At 39.7% G+C, this 23,517-nt stretch overlaps 1 protein-coding gene across 1 annotated transcript in view; it reads left to right on the forward strand.

Moving 5' to 3' along the window:
* Nucleotides 1-9,438: 9,438 nt before the first annotated feature.
* The window catches only part of RIPK2 (receptor interacting serine/threonine kinase 2), a 33,084-nt gene continuing 19,005 nt past the window's right edge, over nt 9,439-23,517 (forward strand). Inside the window, exon 1 of the mRNA XM_070748014.1 lies at nt 9,439-10,492. Within this exon, the coding sequence (XP_070604115.1) occupies nt 10,263-10,492 (230 nt within the window). The 5' untranslated portion in view covers nt 9,439-10,262. The remainder of the gene's footprint in view (nt 10,493-23,517) is intronic.

Consider the following 23,517-nt stretch of genomic DNA (forward strand, 5'->3'; position numbering starts at 1 on the left):
ATAGAGCATGTTGTAATATTCAAGACGGGAAGTGATTAGACCGTGAGTGACTGGGAGTAGGGATTTTGGTCCAGGAAAGAGCATAACTGGCACACAACTCATAGGTGTAGTTCATTTTCTTTACTTATTTATACCTCAACTTTCCAACCATTGATGCCTGTGGCAACTAATAAGTAAAACAAAAAAGCCTTCTTTTAAAATTATAACCACAATTCGGGTATCATAAAGACAATATAGTGGTACCTCAAACCTACAAACACCTCTACTTACAAACTTTTCTAGATAAGAATCAGGTGTTCAATATTTTTTTGCCTCTTTTCAAGAACCATTTTCCACTTACAAACTCAAGCCTCCTGTGGGGCCTCTCTAGGAATCTCCTGGGAGGAAACAGCACCGGAAATGGTGGGAAGAAGCCTTTGTGGGGCCTCTCTAGGAATCTCCTGGGAGAAAACAGGGCCTCCGCCCTCCCTGTGGTTTTCCCAATCGCACACATTATTTGCTCTTACTTTTATTCCTATGGGAAAAATTGCTTCTTCTTACAAACTTTTATACTTAAGAACCTGGTCACAGAATGAATTAAGTTTGTAAGTATAGGTACCACCCTGCCCTAGCCTTTCACAAATCATTTCAAATACCAGTTCTACTAGAATCAAAACATTCCTTGCTGGAAAATGAACATAACAGGTTAGGAACAGTCGTGTAGGAGACCTCTCTTGTGTTTCTATGAAACGTGTTTCTATCAAACAAGGCTGATAAAGGCTTTTCATACAATATTTAAGAACAAAGTCTCTTCTTTGTAGGTCATAATCAGCATTTTTATTGTGCTAAAGAACAGCTAAAGGACCTTCATGAACAAAAACTTAATCCACAAGTCAACAATCTAGCCACAGAATTTTGAAAACTTTCTGAATATTCAGGTTATCTAGTCTCGTTTGAGTGAATAATCTATTGAACACACCCCATTTTTAATTTGATCATGCCACAATTTTAGTAGCTAAATTTGGTGGGGGGGTTTCTAAATGTGTATGAGTGCAGTTCTGGGGGGTTTTTTATTGATGAGTTAAATGGGGTTTTTACTGTTTTTATTGTTCTTATTTGACTTCTAATGTATTACAGTGATCCCTCGATTTTCGCGATCTCGTTCTTTGCGAAACGCTATATCGCAATTTTTCCCACCCGATGACGTCACTCTCTTCCTTCCTTTCTCATCTTTCTTTCTCTCTCTCTTTCTCTATCTTGCTTCTTCCTCTCTCACACTCTCTTCCTCCCTCTCTCATCTCTTTCTTTCCTTCTCTCTCTTTCTCTATCTCTCCCCCTCTTGCTGGCGGGCGGCGGGCGGGTGAGCGGGCGGGGGCATCAGCGAGGAAGACCCAGGGAAGGTTCCTTCGGCCACCCAGCAGCTGATCTGCTCGGCAGCGCAGCGAGGAGCCGAATCGGGGTTTCCCCTTTGCGTGGGCGGCGGGGAAACCCCGATCTTCGTCTGCTCGCTGCTGCTGCGCTGCCGAGCAGATCAGCTGCTGGGCGGCCGCAGCAGCAGCGAGCAGACAAAGATCGGTGTTTCCCCGCCACCCACGCAAAGGGGAAACCCCGATTCGGCTCCTCGCTGCGCTGCCAAGCAGATCAGCTGCTGGGCGGCCGAAGGAACCTTCCCTGGGTCTTCCCCGCCGCCCACGCAAACTCCACCATCTGCGCATGCGCGGCCATGAAAAAAGGGCGCGCATGCGCAGATGGTGTTTTTACTTCCGCAACCCTACATCGCGAAAAATCGATTATCGCGAGGGGTCTTGGAACGGAACCCTCGCGATAATTGAGGGATCACTGTACTGTTTTATTCTATTGTTGTAAGCCGTCCTGAGTCCCATGGGATTGGGCAGCAAATAAATCAAATGAATTAAATTAAAATGAGTGGCAACATAGAGTCAAATACTCCCAATTCCAGCACTAATTCCTCTTACCTCTTAAGTCCATATCTTGTTTCTTGATCCAATTTTGCCTTCTGGCATGTTGGAATAGCAGGCAAGGGCAATCAAGCTATTCTCACATTTAAAAACTTCCCAAATAGTCCAAGTCAGATCAAATTTTGTGATTTAAGACTTTATTTATCAATGTATTTGTATTTGTATTTATTAGATTTGTATGCCACCCCTGTCCGAAGACTCGGGGCGGCTAACAACAATATAAAAAGACAATGTAAACAAATCTAATATTAAAACAATCTTAAAAACCCCAATTTAAAGAACCACTCATACATACTAGCATACAATGTAATAAGAGGTGGGGTTGAGAATGGATTGCCTCCAATGAATTGCTTCACCCCATCTGTATCCCATCCATTCTACCAATATGGAATCAGAGGGGGGAAATTGTTCTGCCTCTTTTAGTGATGTCATTATGTCACTAGATGTCCTCCTCCCTTATCTCTCCAGATCAGGCAGCTCATTTGCAGCTCCTTCCCGCCAAAGTTAGCCAGGCTGATCTCTGACATCTTAAAAGTAAACCAAGTGAAATGCAAAATTGTGTCACTGAGAGCCAGATTTTACTTGTAAATTAATGGGCTGTATGGAGAAAGACAAAAATGAGAAAGTCAATTTTCCTAATGAGTAACAGGTTTCAAAACCAATAGCACATGTAATAATTTACATTCTCCCTTCCGTCTTCAGGAAAGAAGGTTGGTGCATGGACGGTCAAAAATACGCAATAACTGCAAACAAGAGAGGTATTGAAAGACGGAGGGGAAACCCAGAGATTTGCAGAAACACAGAAGAAAAGGCTGTGGGGGCGAAGGGGAGGAAGGTTGGGTGGGTGGAAAGAAGAAGAGAGTGACAAGAAACCGGTTCAACAGCTCCAGGAGAATAAGGTGTGATCAGAAACCCTGGAATGACAGCGAGACGGAAAAAGAAGAGAAAAAGGAAAGGAATCAGTAGAGTTCCAATCGATACACATTTGACCTTTAAAAAGGTCTACACATATAGACTACATATATCCATCCTAAGATAAAATACAGGAAATAGTACAGTATAAGGGCAGACTAGATGAACCATGAGGTCTTTTTCTGCCGTCAATCTTCTATGTTTCTATTTTATTTATTTATTTATTATTTATTTATTTATTATATTTGTCAAAAAAGTATAGACTTATATTTTTTATTAACGTAACAAAGTATAAAGAAGTGATAAAAAGGATAATGGGACAGAAGGACAGGGACAGTAGGCACAACAGTTCGGAAACTTCAGATCGTGCAGAATGCAGCTGCGAGAACAGTCATGGGCTTTCCCAAAATGGCCATGTTACACCAACACTCCGCAGTCTGCATTGGTTGCCGATCAATTTCCGGTTACAATTCAAAGTGTTGGTTATGACCTATAAAGCCCTTCATGGCATAGGACCAGAATATCTCCGAGACCGCCTTCTGCTGCACGAATCCCAGCGACCGATTAGGTCCCACAGAGTTGGCCTTCTCTGGGTCCCGTCAACTAAACAATGTCGGTTGGCGGGCCCCAGGGGAAGAGCCTTCTCTGTGGTGGCTCCGACTCTCTGGAACCAGCTCCCCCCAGAGATTAGAACTGCCCCTACCCTCCTTGCCTTTCGTAAACTCCTCAAAAACCCACCTTTGTCGTCAGGCATGGGGGAATTGAGATATCTCCCCCGGGCCTATATAATTTATGTATGGTATGTTTGTAGGTATGTCTGCTTAAAAATGGGGTTTCTTAACTACTTTAAATTTTAAATTGTAAATTATTAGATTTGTTATGAATTGTTTTATTATGTTGTGAGCCGCCCCGAGTCTACGGAAAGGGGCGGCATACAAATCTAATAAATAAATAAATAAAATAAACAGTGCACGTGCACGCCCCTTACAGACCTCTTGGGAAAGGGGAAAGGTCAACAGTAGATAATTTGTTGTAATAAATAATATTATTTATTTCAATTCACTTCCCAAACGTCAATTGTTTCAGGGTGGTTGACAAGTAACCAATTAAATCAACTATTTATTTGTCAGACAGTTTATTTATTTTTATTTATTTATTTTGTCCAATACATAATACACACTGAAGAGAAAGATATGCAATAATATAAGTAAAGAAAAGAATAGAAGAAAAGGTATAAAAGTATAGGTGAACATATTAGAAAGGAAGAAAAGATAAATGAGATAAGGAGAGACAATTGGACAGGGGACGGAAGGCACACTGGTGCACTTATGCACGCCAAATGTTATGACAAATAGTGTTGTAGTAGTTTTAACATAAAAATGGTAATAAAACACTACAAGCAGGAATCCAGTTCCTCCTTCTTCTCCCCCACTTCCCCCAACTGCTGGATTTTTAAAATTTTATTTATTTTATTTGTTTGTCAAACATGTACAAAATAGCAGGTATAAATATAAATAAGATCGTGAACACTGGAGCGCTTATGCATGTTCCCTTCATGGAGCTCTTAGGAACTGGGTGAAGTCCATGGTAGACAGTTGGAAGATTGAAGCTGAGAGGGTTTGAGGATATAACAACGGAGTCATGAGTTTCATTTTCACTACATTCAAAATCCGTTCAATGGAAATTTCCATGAAATGCGAGTCCAACTGACCACGTGCCAAGCAATGTGTATAAAAAGGATGCAATGAAAATCGTAATGCTAAAAGTCTGCAGTTTGCGCAGAGTTCCTTCCACCCTCCTCCCGAAAGCAATGTATCTGGTTGCTCTCGCAGTTCTTCTGTAGAGTAACTGAACTATTTCCTCCTTCCTGTTGACAGCTAGCTTAGCCAGAAAGGGGAGGAGGAGTAAGGGAATTTCCAAGCATTTCTGCCTAGCCTGACTTCTGTGTCCAATCTGAGATGAGCCTACTTTTTTGCGTAAAAAGCTGACCCAAAGCTGTGGCCAAATGTATTACTTCAACGAAGGACTTTCCCTTTTTCATAGGCACTGCTTGGTGCCCTCAAATCAGTGTGTTTCCGGATTAAGCTTTAACTGCACAATAGCCTTTCTCAAACACAGAATTTTGTAAAGGATTCAATTTTATTTATTTTTCACTTATTTATTCTATCTTTTCATTGGGAGATTGTGCAGAACATTCATTCCACTTAATTTATTTTAGAGCAGGGGTCTCCAACCTTGCCTACTTTAAGACTGGAAGGCTTCAACTCCCAGAATTTCCCAGGCTGAGGAATTCTGCTGAGTTGAGGTCCTCCAGGCTTAAGGTTGCCAAGGTTGGAGACCCTTGTTTTAAAGGGTCAATTGAGCTATTAATAGAATAACTGGTCCAAAGTCATCCAATTTTATTTTCAAGGCTCAGGGTACTTTAAATTTATTTCTAGTTTTTTCTTTCTTTCTAATCTTTCTAGTTCAGGTCCAATATCTCCATTCCCACCAGTATACACATCAATCTCTGGTGACAATACTTGAAAATTTATCCTGGTGTTCTTCCACTTCTTTTTTTACTATAAAAGAGAAGAAAACTCAGAAGCAAAGACAGAACAGTGATGTAAACTGCATAGATTAAACTGTTTCTAAGACTCAGGGATGTTCTAAATAGCTAGGAAAATGCCAAATTTGATAATGACCTGTGACAGGAATTTCCCAAACACAAGAAAGCAAATAGTTTCCAATTTCCATATGTGAAGAATGCTGACCGTTTGCTCTTTGCTTGGGAATTCCGATTGCGAATTCCTTTCAATATTCAACAACTTGTTTTATATTATTAAGACAGAATAAAGTTATCCATACAGATCTTTTCATGAGTCCACCAAAACCGACAAGGGAGAATCAGCAGATATTGGGAAAACTCTGAAGTCAGCAGAAAGGGCAAAGAGAAGGGAAGAAGATTAGGCTATTGCAGGTCCAATTTTATAGAATCACAGGAAGGGAGGAGATAGATAGGACAGGGAGGGAGAGAGAGGGGGAGAGAAAGAGAGAGAGAGAGATCTTTCAAGACATTTTATTACCAAACTAGGTAACATCATCAGTGTTTTAATGAGACTTCACATTCACAAGATTCATGGAATTATGGAAGAATTGAAAGAGAATTGCTTCTCCATTTTGAAAGTAATTTTTGGTCTTAATATGGGTTTCCTATATTAGATTTTGGCACCAAGTTAAAAGTATAGCTTTTTTTTTTGTTTTTTTTTTTTACAAAACTTCCGCTTTTTCTTTAAAAGCACGCTAACTTGGTGTGTTTTCTGGAAATTACCCTTCTCCGCTGATTTTCACATGATTAAAATAAACCTAAGGGCAAGACCAAAAAATTCTCCCTCTGCTTATTTGGAAACTAGATTGGATTCTTTGATCTCAGTAAATACAGGGAGCTTCCTCTTTTCCTCAGAAATATTTTATTTCTATTGCATTAATTAAACTTCATGATCACTTTCCATTCATTGAGGTTTATACACTGAGGAGGACAGGTTTCAATCACGTCAACAACCCACGACAAAAAATTTATTTGCTTGTTGAGAATGGTCTTAAAGTTTATTTATTTATTTATTTATTTATTATTTAGATTTGTATGCCGCCCCTCTCCGCGAACTCGGGGCGGCTCACAACAAAAAATATAAACAATCGTACAAATCCAAATAAATTCAATAAATTTAAGTATTTAAAATAGTTTTTAAAAGAACCCCACTATATTAACAAGCACACACACAAACATACCATACATAAATTGTACGTGGCCGGGGGAGGTGTTTCAGTTCCCCCATACCTGACGACAAAGGTGGGTTTTGAGAGTTTTACGGAAGGCAGGGAGAGTAGGGGCAGTTCTAATCTCCGGGGGGAGTTGGTTCCAGAGGGCCAGGGCCGCCACAGAGAAGGCTCTTCCCCTGGGGCCCGCCAACCGACATTGTTTAGTTGACGGGACCCGGAGAAGGCCCACTCTGTGGGACCTAATCGGTCGCTGGGATTCGTAAGTTATGTAAACATAGACTAAAGATTGTGTGATTGGCTGACATCAAACGCAACCGAATGGAGTGATGCTTCTTAGATAACCTAAAATAGTTAAGCACATACTTAAATGTACTTTACAGTCTGGCTACTGTAAAAGTAACCAAACTGGCCTAGGACTGCAGCATAAAACCTAGCTTATGACCTTTAGCCCCAATAAATCAGAGTTTGTGGAGTTAAGATATATTTCTTCTCTGGGTGAAATTCAGCAGGTTCAGACAGGATCTATAGAACCAATGGCAGACATTATGTGCAGTTCGAAGAACCGGTAAATCGCACCACTGACTGGCCCTCTTCCCATCTCTCCCACTCCCTCCTTCTCTTCTCCTTCTTGGGCTCATACACATAGAGCAAACATGAGAATGAGGCAAGAAGCAGGTTGAACGCTAGAAGACTTGGCTGAACTTTTCTATCGCTTCTGTGGGCGTGGCTTGGTGGTGTGATGCCACCCCACCTTGCCATGAGTGACATCAAGTTGGCCATGCCCACTCAGTCACATGACCCTGGCACCACCAAGCCACGCCCACAGAACATGTAAGAACATGAATGTTACCCATTTCTTCTTGCTTGGCTGAAACTACAGATAGTCCTCGACTTACAACAATTCACTTAGCGACCGTTCAGAATTAGAACAGCCCTGAAAAAAAGTGACCCATGACTGTTTTTCACACTTATAATTAAGTGTGTAGAGAACTTAAGAATGTTGATCATGGACACATGACGCTTGGCAACTAGTTCATAGTTACGACGGTTACAGTGTCCCGGAATCCTGGGATCAGCTTTTGTGACTGTCTGACAAGCAACGTCAATGGGGAAACCAGGGTCACTAAACAACTCAGTTACTAACTTAAGTGATTCACTTAACCACGGTATCACACACCTGATCAACATGCACACTTTCAGCAGAATGTTAAGAATACTTGTTGGCCCGGGTGTCAAGATAAGGGGGTGTTTATGCGTATGTTTTGGGAATGTCCGGTAGTGCAGAACTTTTGGAAAGAATTGCAAGAGGACACTAATATGATGTTAAATATACGATGGACAATTCCAAAGGAAATGGCAGTATGTATGTATGTATGTATGTATGTATGTATGTATGTATGTATGTATGTATGTATGTATTTACTTACTTACTTACTTACTTACTTACTTACTTACTTACTTACTTACTTACTTACTTACTTACTTACTTATTCATTTGTCCAATTACACAAATACATAGGAAGAAAAATAGACATGTAGTAATATATATAAGGGTAAAAGTGAACTTAGAGGAGAGGATATATGAAAGAAAGAAAATATATATGATAAGTGAGAGAAAGGAAAGACAATTGGACAGGGGACGAAAGGCACACCAGTGCACTTATGTACGCCCCTTACTGGCCTCTTAGGAACCTGGAGAGGTCAATCGTGGAGAGTCTAAGGGAGAAATGTTGGAAATGTCAAAAGGAATGAGATGGGAGAATTTAGAGACATAAAAGAAGCACTGATAGAAAGCATTCAAGACGGTAATAGTCCTATGCTGGAAGGATGCAACAAAATAGACAATACAAAATTAGTATCAGTACATGATGGATCACATTCAATTTGAACTTATGGATAAGAGGATGAATTCAGCCTATGAAACTAATCTGCAGGAACTGATGGGACGATGGGACAAGGTAAGAGGATATGTGGTCAGTGGAATTTGAGACCAAGCTATAAAGAATAAATTAGAATTGTTTTATAATATGTAAATAGATATACTACTCTTGAGTTAAAATGGTATATAGAAAATATGCCTCCATTTTGGTGGAGGGATATGAATGTTGTCTGGTGGCAGGCACTTTGAACACTGAACACATTGTTATATGTTGTGTGCATGTTTTATTATTATAAAAAATCAATTTAAAAATTAAAAAGTGATTCACTTAACCAAAAGTCCTCGGAGAGGGGCGGCATACAAATCCAATTAATACATAATAAATCAAACAAATAAAATGGGGGCAAAATTCACTTAACCAATGTCTCACTTAGCGACATATATTGCGGGCTCAATTGTGGCCGTAAATCGAGGACTGAATCGAAGAATAGCTCACGTTAAACTAGCTTCCCTCAACACTGTCAGAGTTTTTACTAAATCTGCACTTCTATTCTACTAGTTTTTCTCACCATTCCTATCATCCTTTTCCTCTCACTTAGGACTGTATGACTTGTTACTTGTATCCTAAGATTTTTATTAATATTGATTGTTTCTTCATTGCTTATTTGACCCCTATGGCAATCATTAAGTGTTGCACCACATGATTCTTGACAAATTATTTTTTTATTTTTATGTACACTGAAAGCATATGCACCAAGACAAATTCCTTGTGTGTCCAATCACACTTGGCCAATAAAATTCTATTCTATTCTATTCTTATCAGGATCGCAGCTTTCTCCTCTCCGAAGAGTTCCCGACTAAAGGGCCCACACTACGTGACTGATTCTCCCTTTTAAGTAACTAAGGGGAGGAGAAGCACCAACCCGCAGCGACAACAAAGAGGCGGCTGACCGGAGGCGGGCATTAAGGCAGACTTTCCAGTCTATGAGCTTGTGCTCTTCCGGAATGTGGGAGGGTGTTGGAGGTTTCTTTGGCGAACGCGGCCGAGATACCTCCCTCCACCCCGGCCGCCTTTTTCTCCTCAGAGCCACCCAGTTGGGAGGTTAAGTCCAATTCCCCCGCGAGAAGACGGGACTGTGAAAGAATTTAGGGCTCCATTTACGCGCGCCTCGCAAGTGGCTTTTGGAGGGGGGGCGTCCCTGACGTGATTTTACTCCTTTTTTTCCCCTCCCCCGAAACAGAGCAGTCCCGAGTCGGGACGTCCGAACCTTGGAAAGCGAGGCCCCGCGGGTCCCCCGAGGTTCTCCTCCGCGCCTTTTTATTTTTTTCCCCCCCGAAGACGACGCCGTCCTGCGAAGCGCGAGACCGAAAGCACAACCCCGACTCTGGCGCGAGGGTGGTTGAGTCACCCGAGTGGGAGAAGGAGCGCTGAGAGGCGGGTGGGTGGGAAGAAAGTTTTTTGGGAACCATCCGGACTCGTTGGAGAGAGGCAGAGATGGCGGCCGAGAAAAGACGGCTCGGGAATGCTATGAAGCGCGCCTGACAGAAATAATACGTCGGTTGCAGTTTGACACGCTACGGTGACGAGCCGGTTCAGAGCAGCAGGGTGGGATGCAAAGAATTGGAAGCGAGTCGCGGAAGAAGCGAGATCAGCGGGAGTCTGCGGGCGCAGGGGAGATTCACGCCTGGCGCCTTGCCTTGAGTTCCTTCGCGAGGGGGGACGCGTTTTTCGGAGAACTTGCACCTGTAGTTTGATGGCCTCCGACTGCAGCATGAGGACGAACGGCGGAGGTCCCGACAGCGGGAGCGGCGCGGGCTGCTCGCCTTGCAACATCAGCTACACCCTCCCTATCATCTCTTCCAACAAGCTCCCGGACCAAAGCTTCGTCAGCCGCGGGGCCTACGGGACGGTGTCCTCCGCGCGTCACGCAGACTGGCGGATCCCGGTGGCTGTCAAGTCTTTACAGGGCAGCCTGTTGGAAAGGTAATTGTTAGGGGCTATATTATTATTATTATTATTATTATTATTATTATTATTATTATTATTATTATTATTATTATTATTATTATTACTACTACTACTACTACTACTACTACTACTACTACTACTACTAAATGTAAACCTCTCCGAACTCGATTGCAGATAATACAACTTCAACAATAGAGTGATCAATGCCTGGAATATAATACCTGACTGTGGTTTCTTCCCCAAACCCCCAAAACTTTGACCTTAGACTGTCTGCAATCGACCGCTCCCCTTTTCTAAGAGGTCTGTAAGGGGCGTGCATAGGTTCACCACTGTGCCTACAGTCCCTGTCCTATTGTCCTCTTTTATAGTTACTTTTTAGTTAATAATAATAATAATAGTAATAGTAATAATAATAATTTATTAGATTTGTATGCCGCCCCTCTCCGCAGATTCGGGGCAGCTCACAACACTAATAATAACAATGTGACAATGTAACAAAAGAAAAACATCTAAAAGCCCATCATTTAAAACCATGCAACACAAGCATACCATACATAAAACTATATAAGCCTGTGGGAGATATCTCAGTTCCCCCATTTAGACCTATATACCACTTCACAGTGCTTTACAGCCTTCTCTGAGGGTAAGCATATTACCACCACCACCCCAACAATCTGAGTCTTCATTTGGAAGGAGGGAAGGCTAAGTCAACCTTGAGCCTACTGAGATTCAATCTGCCAAACTGCTGGCAGACAGTACTGCAGCAGAAGTAGCTTGCAGTACTGCGCTCTAACCACTGTGCCATCGAGGCTCATAAAAATGCCATTGTTGCCCAGAGCAGTGTTTCCCAACCTTGGCAACTTGAATATATTTGTACTTCAACTCCCAGAATTCCCCAGCCAGCGAATGCTGCCTGGGGAATTCTGGGAGTTGAAGTCCAGATATCTTCAAGTTGTCAAGGTTGGGAAACACTGCTCTAAACCATCCTCCTTTTCCGGCAAGTCAGCTGTTTCCCCATTTGATGATCCAAAAAGTTAAACCAAACACACAAAAAAAGGTCATTCTCGTTTACCAAAAAAAACCCTAGACTTGTAGTTGTTCGATCTATGCATTACTCCTTGAGGTTGTCCTATTTGGGCGTTTTTATATAGAATAGAATAGAATTCTTTATTGGACACACAAGGAATTTGTCTTTGGTGCATATGCTCTGAGTGTACATAAAAGAAAAGGATACATTTGTCAAGAATTATGAGGTACAACACTTAATGATTATCATGGGGGTCATTTTTATATGTGGTTCATATGGGATTACAGTGTTCCCTTGACTTTCGTGGGTCCGACATTTACAAAAAGTCTATACCACAGTTTTTCAAAAAATATTAATTAAAAAATACTTTGCAGCTTTTTTTCTACACCACGATTTTTCCCGCCCTTGATGTCATACATCATCGCCAAATTATTGTTATTAAATAATTATGTTAATAAATATCAGGATCATTAAGTATCTTCTTTAATGGTGAGTACCAGTAATAATAGTGAGTAATAATCTAAAGGTTAAGGGAATGGGAAATTGTAATTTAGGGGTTTAAAGTGTTAGGGGATGTCCTGCGATACTGTTCATAGCCAAAAATAGTATAATTACTTCGGCATCTCTACTTTGCGGCTTTCCAAGACAGCCCGCGAAAGTCAAGGGAACGCTTTAAATACAGGCTGTCCTCCATTTAACAACAGTTCACCTAGGTCAGAGGTAGGCAAAGTTGGCTCTTCTATTACATGGACTTCAACTCCCAGAATTCCTGAGTTAGCATGATTGGCTCAAGAATTCTGGGAGTTGAAGTCCACAAGTCATAGAAGAGCCAACTTTGCCTACCCCTGGCCTAAGTGACTGTTCAAAGTTACAGTGGCACTGAAAAAAGTTACCTAAGATCATTTGTCACGTTTATGATCCTTGCAATGTATCCCCTTGGTCACGTGATTTGTAATCTTGACAACTGACTCACATTTATGACTGTACTGGGTCCCCTGACCACTTTCTGCAACCTTCTGACAAGCAGATTCATTAACATTCGTTTTGCTAACTTTAACAACTGCAGTGATTTGCTTAGCAAACCTGGCAAGAAAAGTTGTAAAAGCAACTTTGAAGCAAGACTCACTTAACACATTTCTCGCTTCACAGCATGAATTTTGGGCTCAGTTGTAGTCGTAAGTTCAGGACTGCTTATACTTAGACAGGATACGATCCGGTTTTCTCCCGCCAGTTCTTGCCATTGGCCACATGGACTATAAAGATAATGAGCCTTAAGGGCAAAGTCTGATCAACTTTATAAGAAATTTAATTTGCATCTTAAGCAAAAGATTGTTAGCACTCTAGTGATGGATGATATTATGTGGGTTGGTAAAGTAACTTGGGATCAGACTTGCAAATAAAGGAAATGTTTGTAGCTCATGGTTGACAGGTCCTTGGTGCTTTCTGACCTTCCTTGTTTTCTTGCAGACGTGTCATTATCCAAACTAGGTAACATAATCAGTGCGCATGATGTTATCTAGTTTTGCTAATGAAATGTGTGCAGGAAAACAAGCAAACTCAAAGAGTATCAAGGACTCTTCAGACTGGGAAATTCTGGTAGTTTCTTTCACTTTCTCTTTAGGGAAAAAAAAGCTGTGCAGAGGAAAGCAATATGATTCTATATTGCATTGTTTGTTGTGAGCCACTCCGAATCCTCGGAGAGGGGCGGCATACAAATCTAATTAATAATAATAATTATTATTATTATTATTATTATTATTATTATTATTATTATTATTATCTCCACTTATTCCAATTTTAAAGTCAAACCAATTATAAAAGAAAAATCCAAGGAATTATCCACATCTTTTTCAATCTTTTTAATTTGCTCAGCTATATTATCCAACAAAAATAAAAATTCCCAAAGTCACCACAATTCTTCCCTTGTCAGCTCCTATTTCAGTTTGATATTGCTTCTCTTTCTTTTGTTAATAATCCAAATTTAATCATTTTAAATCGTAAATCCAGTATATGTACGGGTAAGTAAATAATCAGTTTAATAGTAATTTATTCATTATTTATTTATTATTTAGATTTGTATGCCGCCCCTCTCCAAATCGAATTTCAGTATTTAAAACAACCTTTCCAAAGCTATGTCTTTATTTTGAGAATTCTAAGTTTTCTTTTCTTTGTTTCCTTTCAACAGTTCTCTTAATTTTTTGTATATCTCCCATAAACTTTCCTCCATATTTCTTCAGAGAGGGGCGGCATACAAATCTAATAAATTGAATTGAATTGGGGTTAATTTCAAAAAGTTTTCTTTTGCCCAGATCACAAGCCATTCACTTGCTCTTAGGTATTTTGGTTGTCTTCAGCTTCATGGCAGCCATATTTGCTGCCGCTGCTTATTGTCGTTGTCGCAGGTTTTCCTGATTAGGGAAAGGAGATGTAGTTCCCGTCTACCTGGTAGGCAGTCCCCTTTGCTTTGCTACCACTCCAGGGTGGCTATGATCCCGATTGGACCCTCTGACAAGGAGAGCACAGAATTGACAGATCAGGCTTTTGAATGTGCCGGAAGTACAACCAGAAGTCCCACAGGGAAAACATTTTGCGTGGGAAGGAATTTCCAGAATTTCAGTTGGCAGTTAGCAAGTCTAAATGAACAACATAAAGCTGTTTGTGCAACGCCTTGCCCATTGTGCAGGGCATTGTACAAAATGGTGATTTGTGTTACCTATTATTTTGAAGTGGTAACGGGGGAGATCAAATTCAGTTTATCTTTTCATTAACTCTTAATGTTAGCTGGTTCTTTGAGAATACAAGTCGTATAGGAACTGTTAGAAAATCCTACCATATTTTAAAAAGATGGAATTTAAGTGTTGTATCAGAATTCTACCCCGGATATTTGAAATAACTCATTGTTTCAGTGTTGAAATTAATAATTTCAAGTTCTTAGGCAATTTTGAGACACTATTGTTTTCAGTGTGCAGCTATCCAGTCTGGAATTATAAAGTTCCCTTCTTCTTGTCTTCATAAGATTTAGTTTTTAGTTTCCAGATCATCCTTGGTGCCTTTTTCCAAATCTATCCCGGGGTTTCTTGAATTGCAACGCAATATCAAAACTGAACACAGCATTCCTGCTGAAATCTGGCCAAACAGAACAAAATGAAACAATTGCAGCTCATTATTTGGAACTATGTTTCTGTTTTCACAATCTAAAATTTACGTTTTGCATTTTTTTAGTCCTGCCATATTTGATACATTCAATTTTAATGCTTGTTCCAGGATTTATTTTTCCCACAATTACTGTTGCCAAGCCAGATACCTACATTGCATTTACGGTACATTCCAGTTGAAGAAAATTGCATTTGCCTCCCTGATTTTCATTGTCTTCTCAGCCCATTTATTATTATTATTATTATTATTATTATTATTATTATTATTATTACTATTATTATTTATTATTAGATTTGTATGCCGCCCCTCTCCGTAGACTCCGTAGAGATTTATTTCTCCTATCAACATTGCTTTGAATTTTCTACATATATTAGTTACCGCAGGCAGTTTGTTTCAATATTAATAAGATTTTCTTTATTGAGAAAGACTGAACTTTGTAGTACTTAATTATCATCTATGAGAAATCACCATCGAGATGTGATAGAATCTGACATTAAACTATGAGAGATGGACATAGAGAAAAACATAAAGCAGCTTTGAATTGTTGCTCTTCAGGAAGTAGCCCAGGAGGTACTTCCCTAATTTCTTCTCAGCATTTATAGTTTATAGTTATGCAGAACATGCTTTAGTCTAGAAAGATTTTGTCTGTATGAACATGCAGTAAAGAAACTGCTTTATATATGTTATTTGTTTCCCATGCCTGACATAAGTGTTCTTTCAGTATGACTTTTTTAGCCAGCTATGTATCCAGCTAATTGTCATGCCATAGAGCAGTGTTTCCCAACCTTGGCAACATGAAGATATCTGGACTTCAACTCCCAGAATTCCCCAGCCAGCATTCGCTGGCTGGAGAATTCTGGGAGTTGAAGTCCAAATATCTTCAAGTTGCCAAGGTTGGGAAACACTGCCATAGAACATATTATAGCTCGTGGTGACCTAGCAGTTAAAACTCTGGGCGTCAACTGGAAAATTGGCAGTTTGAGACGTCATGTTGTTGTTGTTGTTGTTGTTATTATTATTATTATTAATTGGATTTGTATGCCGCCCCTCTCCGCAGACTCGGGAGGCTAACAACAGCAGTAAAACAATACAACAAAATCCAATATTAAAAAACAGTTAAAAACCCATTATATAAAAACCAATCATACATACAAACATACCATACATAAAATTGTGAAGGCCTAGGGGGAAAGTGTATCTTAGTTCCCCCATGCCTGGCGGCAGAGGTGGGTTTTAAGCAGCTTACGAAAGGCAAGGAGGGTGGGGGCAATTCTAATCTCTGGGGGCAGTTGGTTCCAGAGGGTCGGGGCCGCCACAGAGAAGGCTCTTTCTCTGGGTCCCGCCAAGCGACATTGTTTGGTTGACGGGACCCGGAGAAGACCCACTCTGTGGGACCTAACTGGTCGCTGGAATTCGTGCGGCAGAAGCTTATGGGGTGAGCTTCCACTCTTGCCCCAGATCCTGCCAACCTAGCAATTGAAAAGCATGCAATGTGAATAGATAAATAGGTATCCCTTTGGTGGAAGGAAAAAGCATCCCATGTACCTCAGCATATAGTCATACCACCCGTACGATCATTGGAGCATCTTCAGAGAAGTATCATGGAAGCATCTTCATTGTTTTCAAATAGGAAACAAAGATGAGCACCATGCCCTAGAATCAGACATGACTGGGCAGACATGACTTTACCTTTATAGCTATCTGGGTTAATTTGTCAGATGTTTTGCTGAAATCAAGATATACTTAAACTGGGAGCATTCCCACAATATACAGAGAAACTGTCCAATAATAAAAAGTCTGGTTATTCTTGTCAAAATGTATGTGTCTGTTTAAGCCTTTTATATAGTCACATATATAATGCTGCATGGCCCTCAATAAAATTATTTTTGAAACAAACTCAATTAAAACATAAAGGATATTTTAAAAAGTAAAAATAAAACTGGTGCCAATCCATGGAAACTTATCATCTAATCCAATGTTTTTTTTGGGGGGGGGATCAGGAATCAAGTCTTTAAGACTTTATGAGAAACTGTCAAACCTCAGGGGAAATGGTGTTCCATAGGACCAAGGCTGGTACTTCCTACTCCCATTGGCGCTCCCATTAGGGTTTTCTAGCAATTCATAAAAATCATGCGTAAATGTTTGGTCAGACCATTCACCTGACCCTCAGTATCCTAGAGAACATAATTCATCTGACTTTAAAGATGTAATCTAAATCTTTAAACCAACTAAAAATATGGAGTCCCGTATTATTCATATTATCTACATTATGTTTTTCATTAAGTAACTGGTACAGCAGTCCCCAACCTTTCCATTTCTATGGGCCAGCAGTGCTAGTGAGCTAGGGAAGAGCTTATAAAAGTAGAGCTTTGTGCATTTGTCTACTCTCCTTGAGCATATCTTCTGGAATGTTGGCTATTTCTGCCAGTTTGGTGTGATCTGCAAATTTGATAAGTTCCCCATCTATCCATACTTGTCCAAGTCATTGATAAAGATGTTGAAGAGTACTGGGCCTAAATAAGAGCCTTGGTTATTCCACTGCATACTTCCTCCATGTAGATGCAGTTCCATTTAGGACTACACGTTGAGTGCAGATGGTCAGCCAGTTATGAATCCATCTGGTGGTGATGTTTTTCTTAGTAGTCGGTTATGGTCTACTTTATCAAATGCCTTACTGAACTCCGAATAGAACAGAACAGAATAGAATAATGTATTGGCCAAGTGTGGTTGGATACACAAGGAATTTGTCTTTGGTGCATGTGTTCTCAGTGTACATAAAAAGACAAGATACATTTGTCAAGTTTCGTGAGGTGCAACCCTTAATGATTGTCATAGGGTACAACTAAGCAATCAGGAAACAATTATTAATATTAATATAAATCATAAAGATATAAACAACAAGTTACAGTGATACAGTCATAAGTGGGAGGAAATGGTTGATAGGAATGACGAGAAGACAAATAGTAATAGTAATGCAGCCTTAGTGAATAGTTTGACAGTGCTGAAGGAATTATTTGTTTAGCAGAGTGATGGCATTCAGGAAAAAGTGTTCTTGTGTCTAGTTTTCTTAGTGTACAATGCTCTATAGCATCATTTTGAGGGTAGGAGTTGAAACAATTTATGTGTAGGATGTGAAGGTTCAGTAAATATTTTTATGGTCTTTTTGACTTGTGCAGTGTACAGGTCTTCAATGGAAGGCAGGTGCATTAATTGTAAATTATAAAAAGTAAGTTATATCGACAGTATTCTTCTGGTCTACTAATTTTGTCACTTTGTCAAAGAATGCAATAAGATTAGTCTGGCATGATCTGTTTTTTCTCTATATGTTTTTGCTACTTTCACTTCCTCAGTTACAATTTCCTTCTTGGTTAATATAAAGTCAGGCACTCCTGTTGAGTTTTGGTTTTCCTACATGGCAGAACTTAACTATCCAAAATGTACCATATCTGATCAATTCTCTAGCCAGAATATTTTGTTAAATACAGTACTTGCACATAAGGTATTCTAAGTAGGAATTTTCCCTCTTCAAGACATCTGATAAAAATGTTAATATGTTAACTCACTGTCTACATTTCGAAATTGAGGTGTGGAAGACTTCTACAAATATTGTCAGAATAGAACTATAGTTTTGAGAAGTAATCTAATGTATTTGTAAAACTACTATTATTTCAAGCAATATAAAAAGGTAAAATCATTGCTCCTGATTACCTTGTTCAACTACTACATAGACTTGCAGGAATATGAAGTTATACATATATGCCTTCCATCCCCTGTCCTAATGTTTCTCTTTTAGTAGTATGATGTACAGTATATGATTATTATATCTTTGATAAAAGAAGACCATAAAAATATATGTACTTGACAAAATAAATAAAAAATAAAATAAAATAAATTATTAAATTAACAATCCAAGGCAGAATCAGTGGGCTGACTGTCATTGCCACAAATAAAGCGTTATGTAAAACAGCTTAAGGTTAAGGACTGGAATCGACAAAAAATCATTTTACACTGTGATACAGGTTAAATATTGTATTGTATTCCATATTTATTCATGCCGAAACAGTGTAATCAAGGATGTTTCCTGTTCATTTAATGAACTTTCATTTTACTTTCTTTCTATTATAATTTCCTTAACAAAAATTTTGAGATTCCTTGGCTTGTTTCTGAGTTGGCAAGGACACACTTTCAAAGGCTAGTGGACTACAATAGCCAGAAGTTCTACTAGCTGATGCATCTGAATGAAGAAGAAATGGGCCAAGGCTGGACAGTTATGTAATGCAGGAAGAGTAGTAGAAAATAAAAAAGCAATCCTATAAATTGAATACCTATCCCTGTACAGTACTACTACAGTATTTTGCTTAGTTATGAATTAGGTAGAATAATAATAAAGTTGGAAGGGATGATGCTTGCTCAATACAAAATGGTACATAGTAATATATGGTTCCCTTGAAAGTCCAGTTCCACCTTCCAAAGCTCAGATCAAGTTTGTGTGTGTGTGTGTGTGTGTGTGTGTGTGGTGTGTGTGTATTATAACTATACAACAAGTGTTAATTTTTAATTCTATCATCAGTTGGTCTTTATTTGCTTAATAAATAGAAGTATCACCACTTCTATTTTCTATATTTCTCCTTAATTCAGTTAATAATTAACTGGAGAGACAATTTGGTGTAGTGGTTAAGGCAAGAGGCTAGAAAGTAGAAGTCCATGATAACTAATTCCACCTTGGGCATGAATCCATCTGTATAACCTTGAGCCTGTCACTCTCTCTTAGCCCTAGAAAGAGGGAAATGGCAAACCACTTATGAAATCTTGCAGGGACTTGTCTTGGTAGTGTGTAGTAATCAAAAACTGACACTTTATTTCACTCTTAGTTCCTTATAGTTTTATCTATATATAGTTCATGAATATACCACAGACAGTTTACAGAAGACTTTCTCTTGGGGTAGCTGTTCTGATTTCTAGAGGAGAAACCACGTTTTTCATTATCATTTAAGACAGAGCCATGTTTCTGTTAACAAGAAACATGAGCTCAATTCTGCCTCCACAACATGCATCAAAGCACTTGTGTTGGCTAGAGTTTGCTCATGCTAACAGCAAAATATTTTGATTTATGGGAATAGAGCCAATATCAGTGTATGTGCAACTGGTTGCTAAGCACCGTCAGGAAACAAATGTCAGACTGCCAGGTGTTGGGGCAAGACATAAGCTACATAAGTTATGAAATAACTTGGTAACAAAATAAAATCACCAATGCACACAGTTTATTCTTCTTTATTTTAGTAGATATCCAACTTTATTGAAGGTAGAGAGTAACGTAATGATATTTCTCCAATTAAAAAAGTGATACAATAAGAATTGGGTATTAAGAAAAGAACAAATCAAATAAGAAAAGAAGAAGAATTGAAAAAGAATAAATTGATTTAAAATCAATCAAGCACAATTTTCTTTGAAACATAATTATTTTCTTGGCTCTAATAGAGGCTGGTAAGATCTGGCTTTTTCCTTATGTTTTTGAATTGGGATGTTAAGCTTTCCCATTCGCAAGTTACATGGTACCCTGCTGGGCTTTTTTCTATATTTGCCTTATTTTAATTTTGGGATAATTGTAGGTTTCTTTTCTACTTTTTTTTTTGGCAAATATATTTAAAATGAGCAGCCATATACACTTTCTAAATAAATACAGCAGGAAAGATCACGCGAGAAAATTCTATCCAATTTAGCTACAGGGCAGGTTTAAACTGTCTTTAATACAGTAGTGCAAATCCCTAATATTAAGCATTCCCTAAAGTAATTACGAAGGTTTGCAACTTCTCTTAATGCAGCATGTGGCACAAAATGCAGGACTTTTTTTATTGCAAGGTGAGAATATTTAAGTACACTGCTTCACAGTGCTTTACAGCCTTTCTAAGCAGTTTTACATAGTCAGCATAATACCCACAACAAACTGAGTCCTCATTTTACCCTCCTTGGAAGGATGGAAGGCTGAGTCGACCTTGAGCCTCGTAAGATTAGAACTGCCAAACAGTTGGCAGCCGGTGATCAGCAGAAGTAGCCTGCAGTATTGCACTCTAACCACTGTGACATTGCGTCTCCCTAAATAAATACTAAATACAGTAGTACCTCGTGATACAAATCCCTCGTCATACGAACTTTTCGAGATACGAACACGGGGTTTCAGATTTCTTTGACTCGTCTAAAGAACCATTTCCGTCTTACGAACACGAGCCTGGGTCTGTGGGCTCTCTAACTGTGTGTGCGCTAACTTACTGATGCAGGGATTCTCCTGCCTTGAGACTACCCCGATTGGATTTCCCATTCGTTTCCCGTTCCCCCCACCCGCCCCTTTGCTGTTCCTCTCATCCTGGGCGAAGCGCTGGGGAGGGAGGCAAGCTGGTCCTCCTGCTCCTCCCCAGCGTAAAACTCAAAAGTTGCCAACGCTGTCGCCGAAGGAGGTTTGAGCCTCTCGTCCCCCCCCCCTTCGCCGTCCCTGTCTTCCTGGACGAAGCGCTGGGGAAGGAGGGCAAGCCTGCCCTCCTCCCCAGCGCAAAAAAGAAAAGCTGCCAGTGTTGCCCCTGAAGGAGGCTTGACCCTCCCGTCCCCCCCCCCCCCGCCCCTTTGCCATCCCTGTCTTTGTGGGCGAAGCACTGGGGAGGATGGATGGGTAGGTGGGTGGGTGGGTGGGTGGGTGGATGGATAGATAGATAGATAGATAGATAGATAGATAGATAGATAGATAGATAGATAGATAGATAGAAAGAAATAGATAAATAAATTGGATTTAATCAGAATACAGTATATGTGATTATTTCCATTAACTTTTTTTATTTTCAGAATTGCACTACCTTCAGAGATAGTTTAAGTAGTAGTATTTAGTAGTAGGGTCTACTGGTTTTACAGTTTTAGAAAGATTACTTGTTTTCTGATAAATTATTAACAGCAAAGCTGTATTCTGAGAAAACGTTGTGAAGAAATGACAGGACAACTATGTGTGTGACTAATGCATGCTTTTCTAGCAAGCCTGTAATAAAATGTACAAAAGGACAACTCTATAGATATTTTCCAGACAGTGAGGTGTAATTTTTGGGAAAGCAGATAATGTATCTCTCCATGAAGGAGAAATATTGTCTCCCTCTTGAAATGTGATTAGAAACATAGAAAAGTAGAAACTGGCGGCAGTTTCCTATATGGATTGGTGTGTCAGCTTCTCATGGTGTTGCTTGTCACTTTCTAATGAATAATATTTTGCAGTTACTGAGATTTTGTCCTTTTCATTAAACAAAATCCACTTCCAGTCCAACTCATTGGCTGTTTGTTTCTTAGTCTCTGTCTATAAATGATTACATTCAACAGTCTCCTCACTAGCACCTTTCAAGTTTGTTAGACTTCAAATTTTCCAAATTTTTACCTAATTTGTTTGCTTGCCAGAAGAATACATTTCGGAATGTATTTATCATACTTATACTTTCTCTATCTAGATATATATGTATAAAAATTCCATTCTTACCCTCTATGGATGACTGTGTCTTCCTCAATCTTGGGTCCTCTGTCAAACATCTAAGAGTTTGAAGGTGCTGATCAGGGTCTTAGCTGTTCCTAGCACTGCACTCTTTTGGACTCTTGTTGTTCATGGAATCTGTTGGAGCAACTCTCCAAGTTTAGTAATCACAGTCTCAAGTGTTCCTACCATCACTGGGACTACTTTGGCATTGACTTTCCACTTTTTAGAACCTCCTTCAGATCTTGGTACTTCTCCAGCTTCTCATACTTCTTCTTCTTCATGTTGCTGTAATTTGGCACTGCTCTATCACCACCGCTGTCTTGTTGAGTGACTGGATAATATAGTATATATTAGAGTGCTACCTTTGATACAGGATTCTTGGATTCAACACCTGGCTAGTACCTATCTTACCAATTTATTTAATTATTTATTTATTTATTTATTTATTGGATTTGTATGCCGCCCCTCTCCGTGGACTCGGGGCGGCTAACAACAGTGATAAAAAACAGCATGTAACAATCCAATACTAAAACAACTAAAAACCCTTATTATAAAACCAAACATACATAGAAACATACCATGCATAAATTATAGAAGCCTAGGGGGAAAGAATATCTCAGTTCCCCCATGCCTGACGGCAGAGGTGGGTTTTAAGGAGCTTACGAAAGGCAAGGAGGGTGGGGGCTATTCTAATCTCTGGCGGGAGTTGGTTCCAGAGGGCTGGGGCCGCCACAGAGAAGGCTCTTCCCCTGGGTCCCGCCAGACGACATTGTTTAGTTGACGGGACTCAGAGAAGGCCCACTCTGTGGGACCTAACTGGTCGCTGGGATTCGTGTGGCAGAAGGCGGTTCCGGAGATAATCTGGTCCGGTGCCATGAAGGGCTTTATAGGCAAAGTCTCCCTAATGCTTCATCTGCCTACCTCAAAAGTATGATATGAACGAGAAGTGCCATTCCAGCTCAGATGTTGAGTGGATAAGAAGGTCCCTGATTTTTCACACACACACACACACGCACACTGAGTAGAGGGGATAAAATAAGTGTAGTTTATTTGAATGTAATCAAAACATCTGCTCATGAGTTTCTCCCAAAAAATTCTCCAAACAGACATAGGGAAATATAAAGCATCTGTAGGAGATGACCAGACTGAGGAAGAGGTCAGGTGTCATCAGTTTCGAGTCTGTTTGTGCTACATCCAGCCGAACTTGAATTACATTGACTTTTATCAACCACCAATTTGCTTTGACTATTATTAATTTAGATTCTTGCAAGGATCTTAAGCTTGCAATAAAACTTTACATTCATTTTTAATGCCTGGATTCCCTGATTTCTTGCGTTTGCCACAAGCTAGATTTCAGAT

Source organism: Erythrolamprus reginae, chromosome 3 (genome assembly GCF_031021105.1).
Source record: "Erythrolamprus reginae isolate rEryReg1 chromosome 3, rEryReg1.hap1, whole genome shotgun sequence".
Taxonomy (NCBI): Eukaryota; Metazoa; Chordata; class Lepidosauria; order Squamata; family Dipsadidae; genus Erythrolamprus; species Erythrolamprus reginae.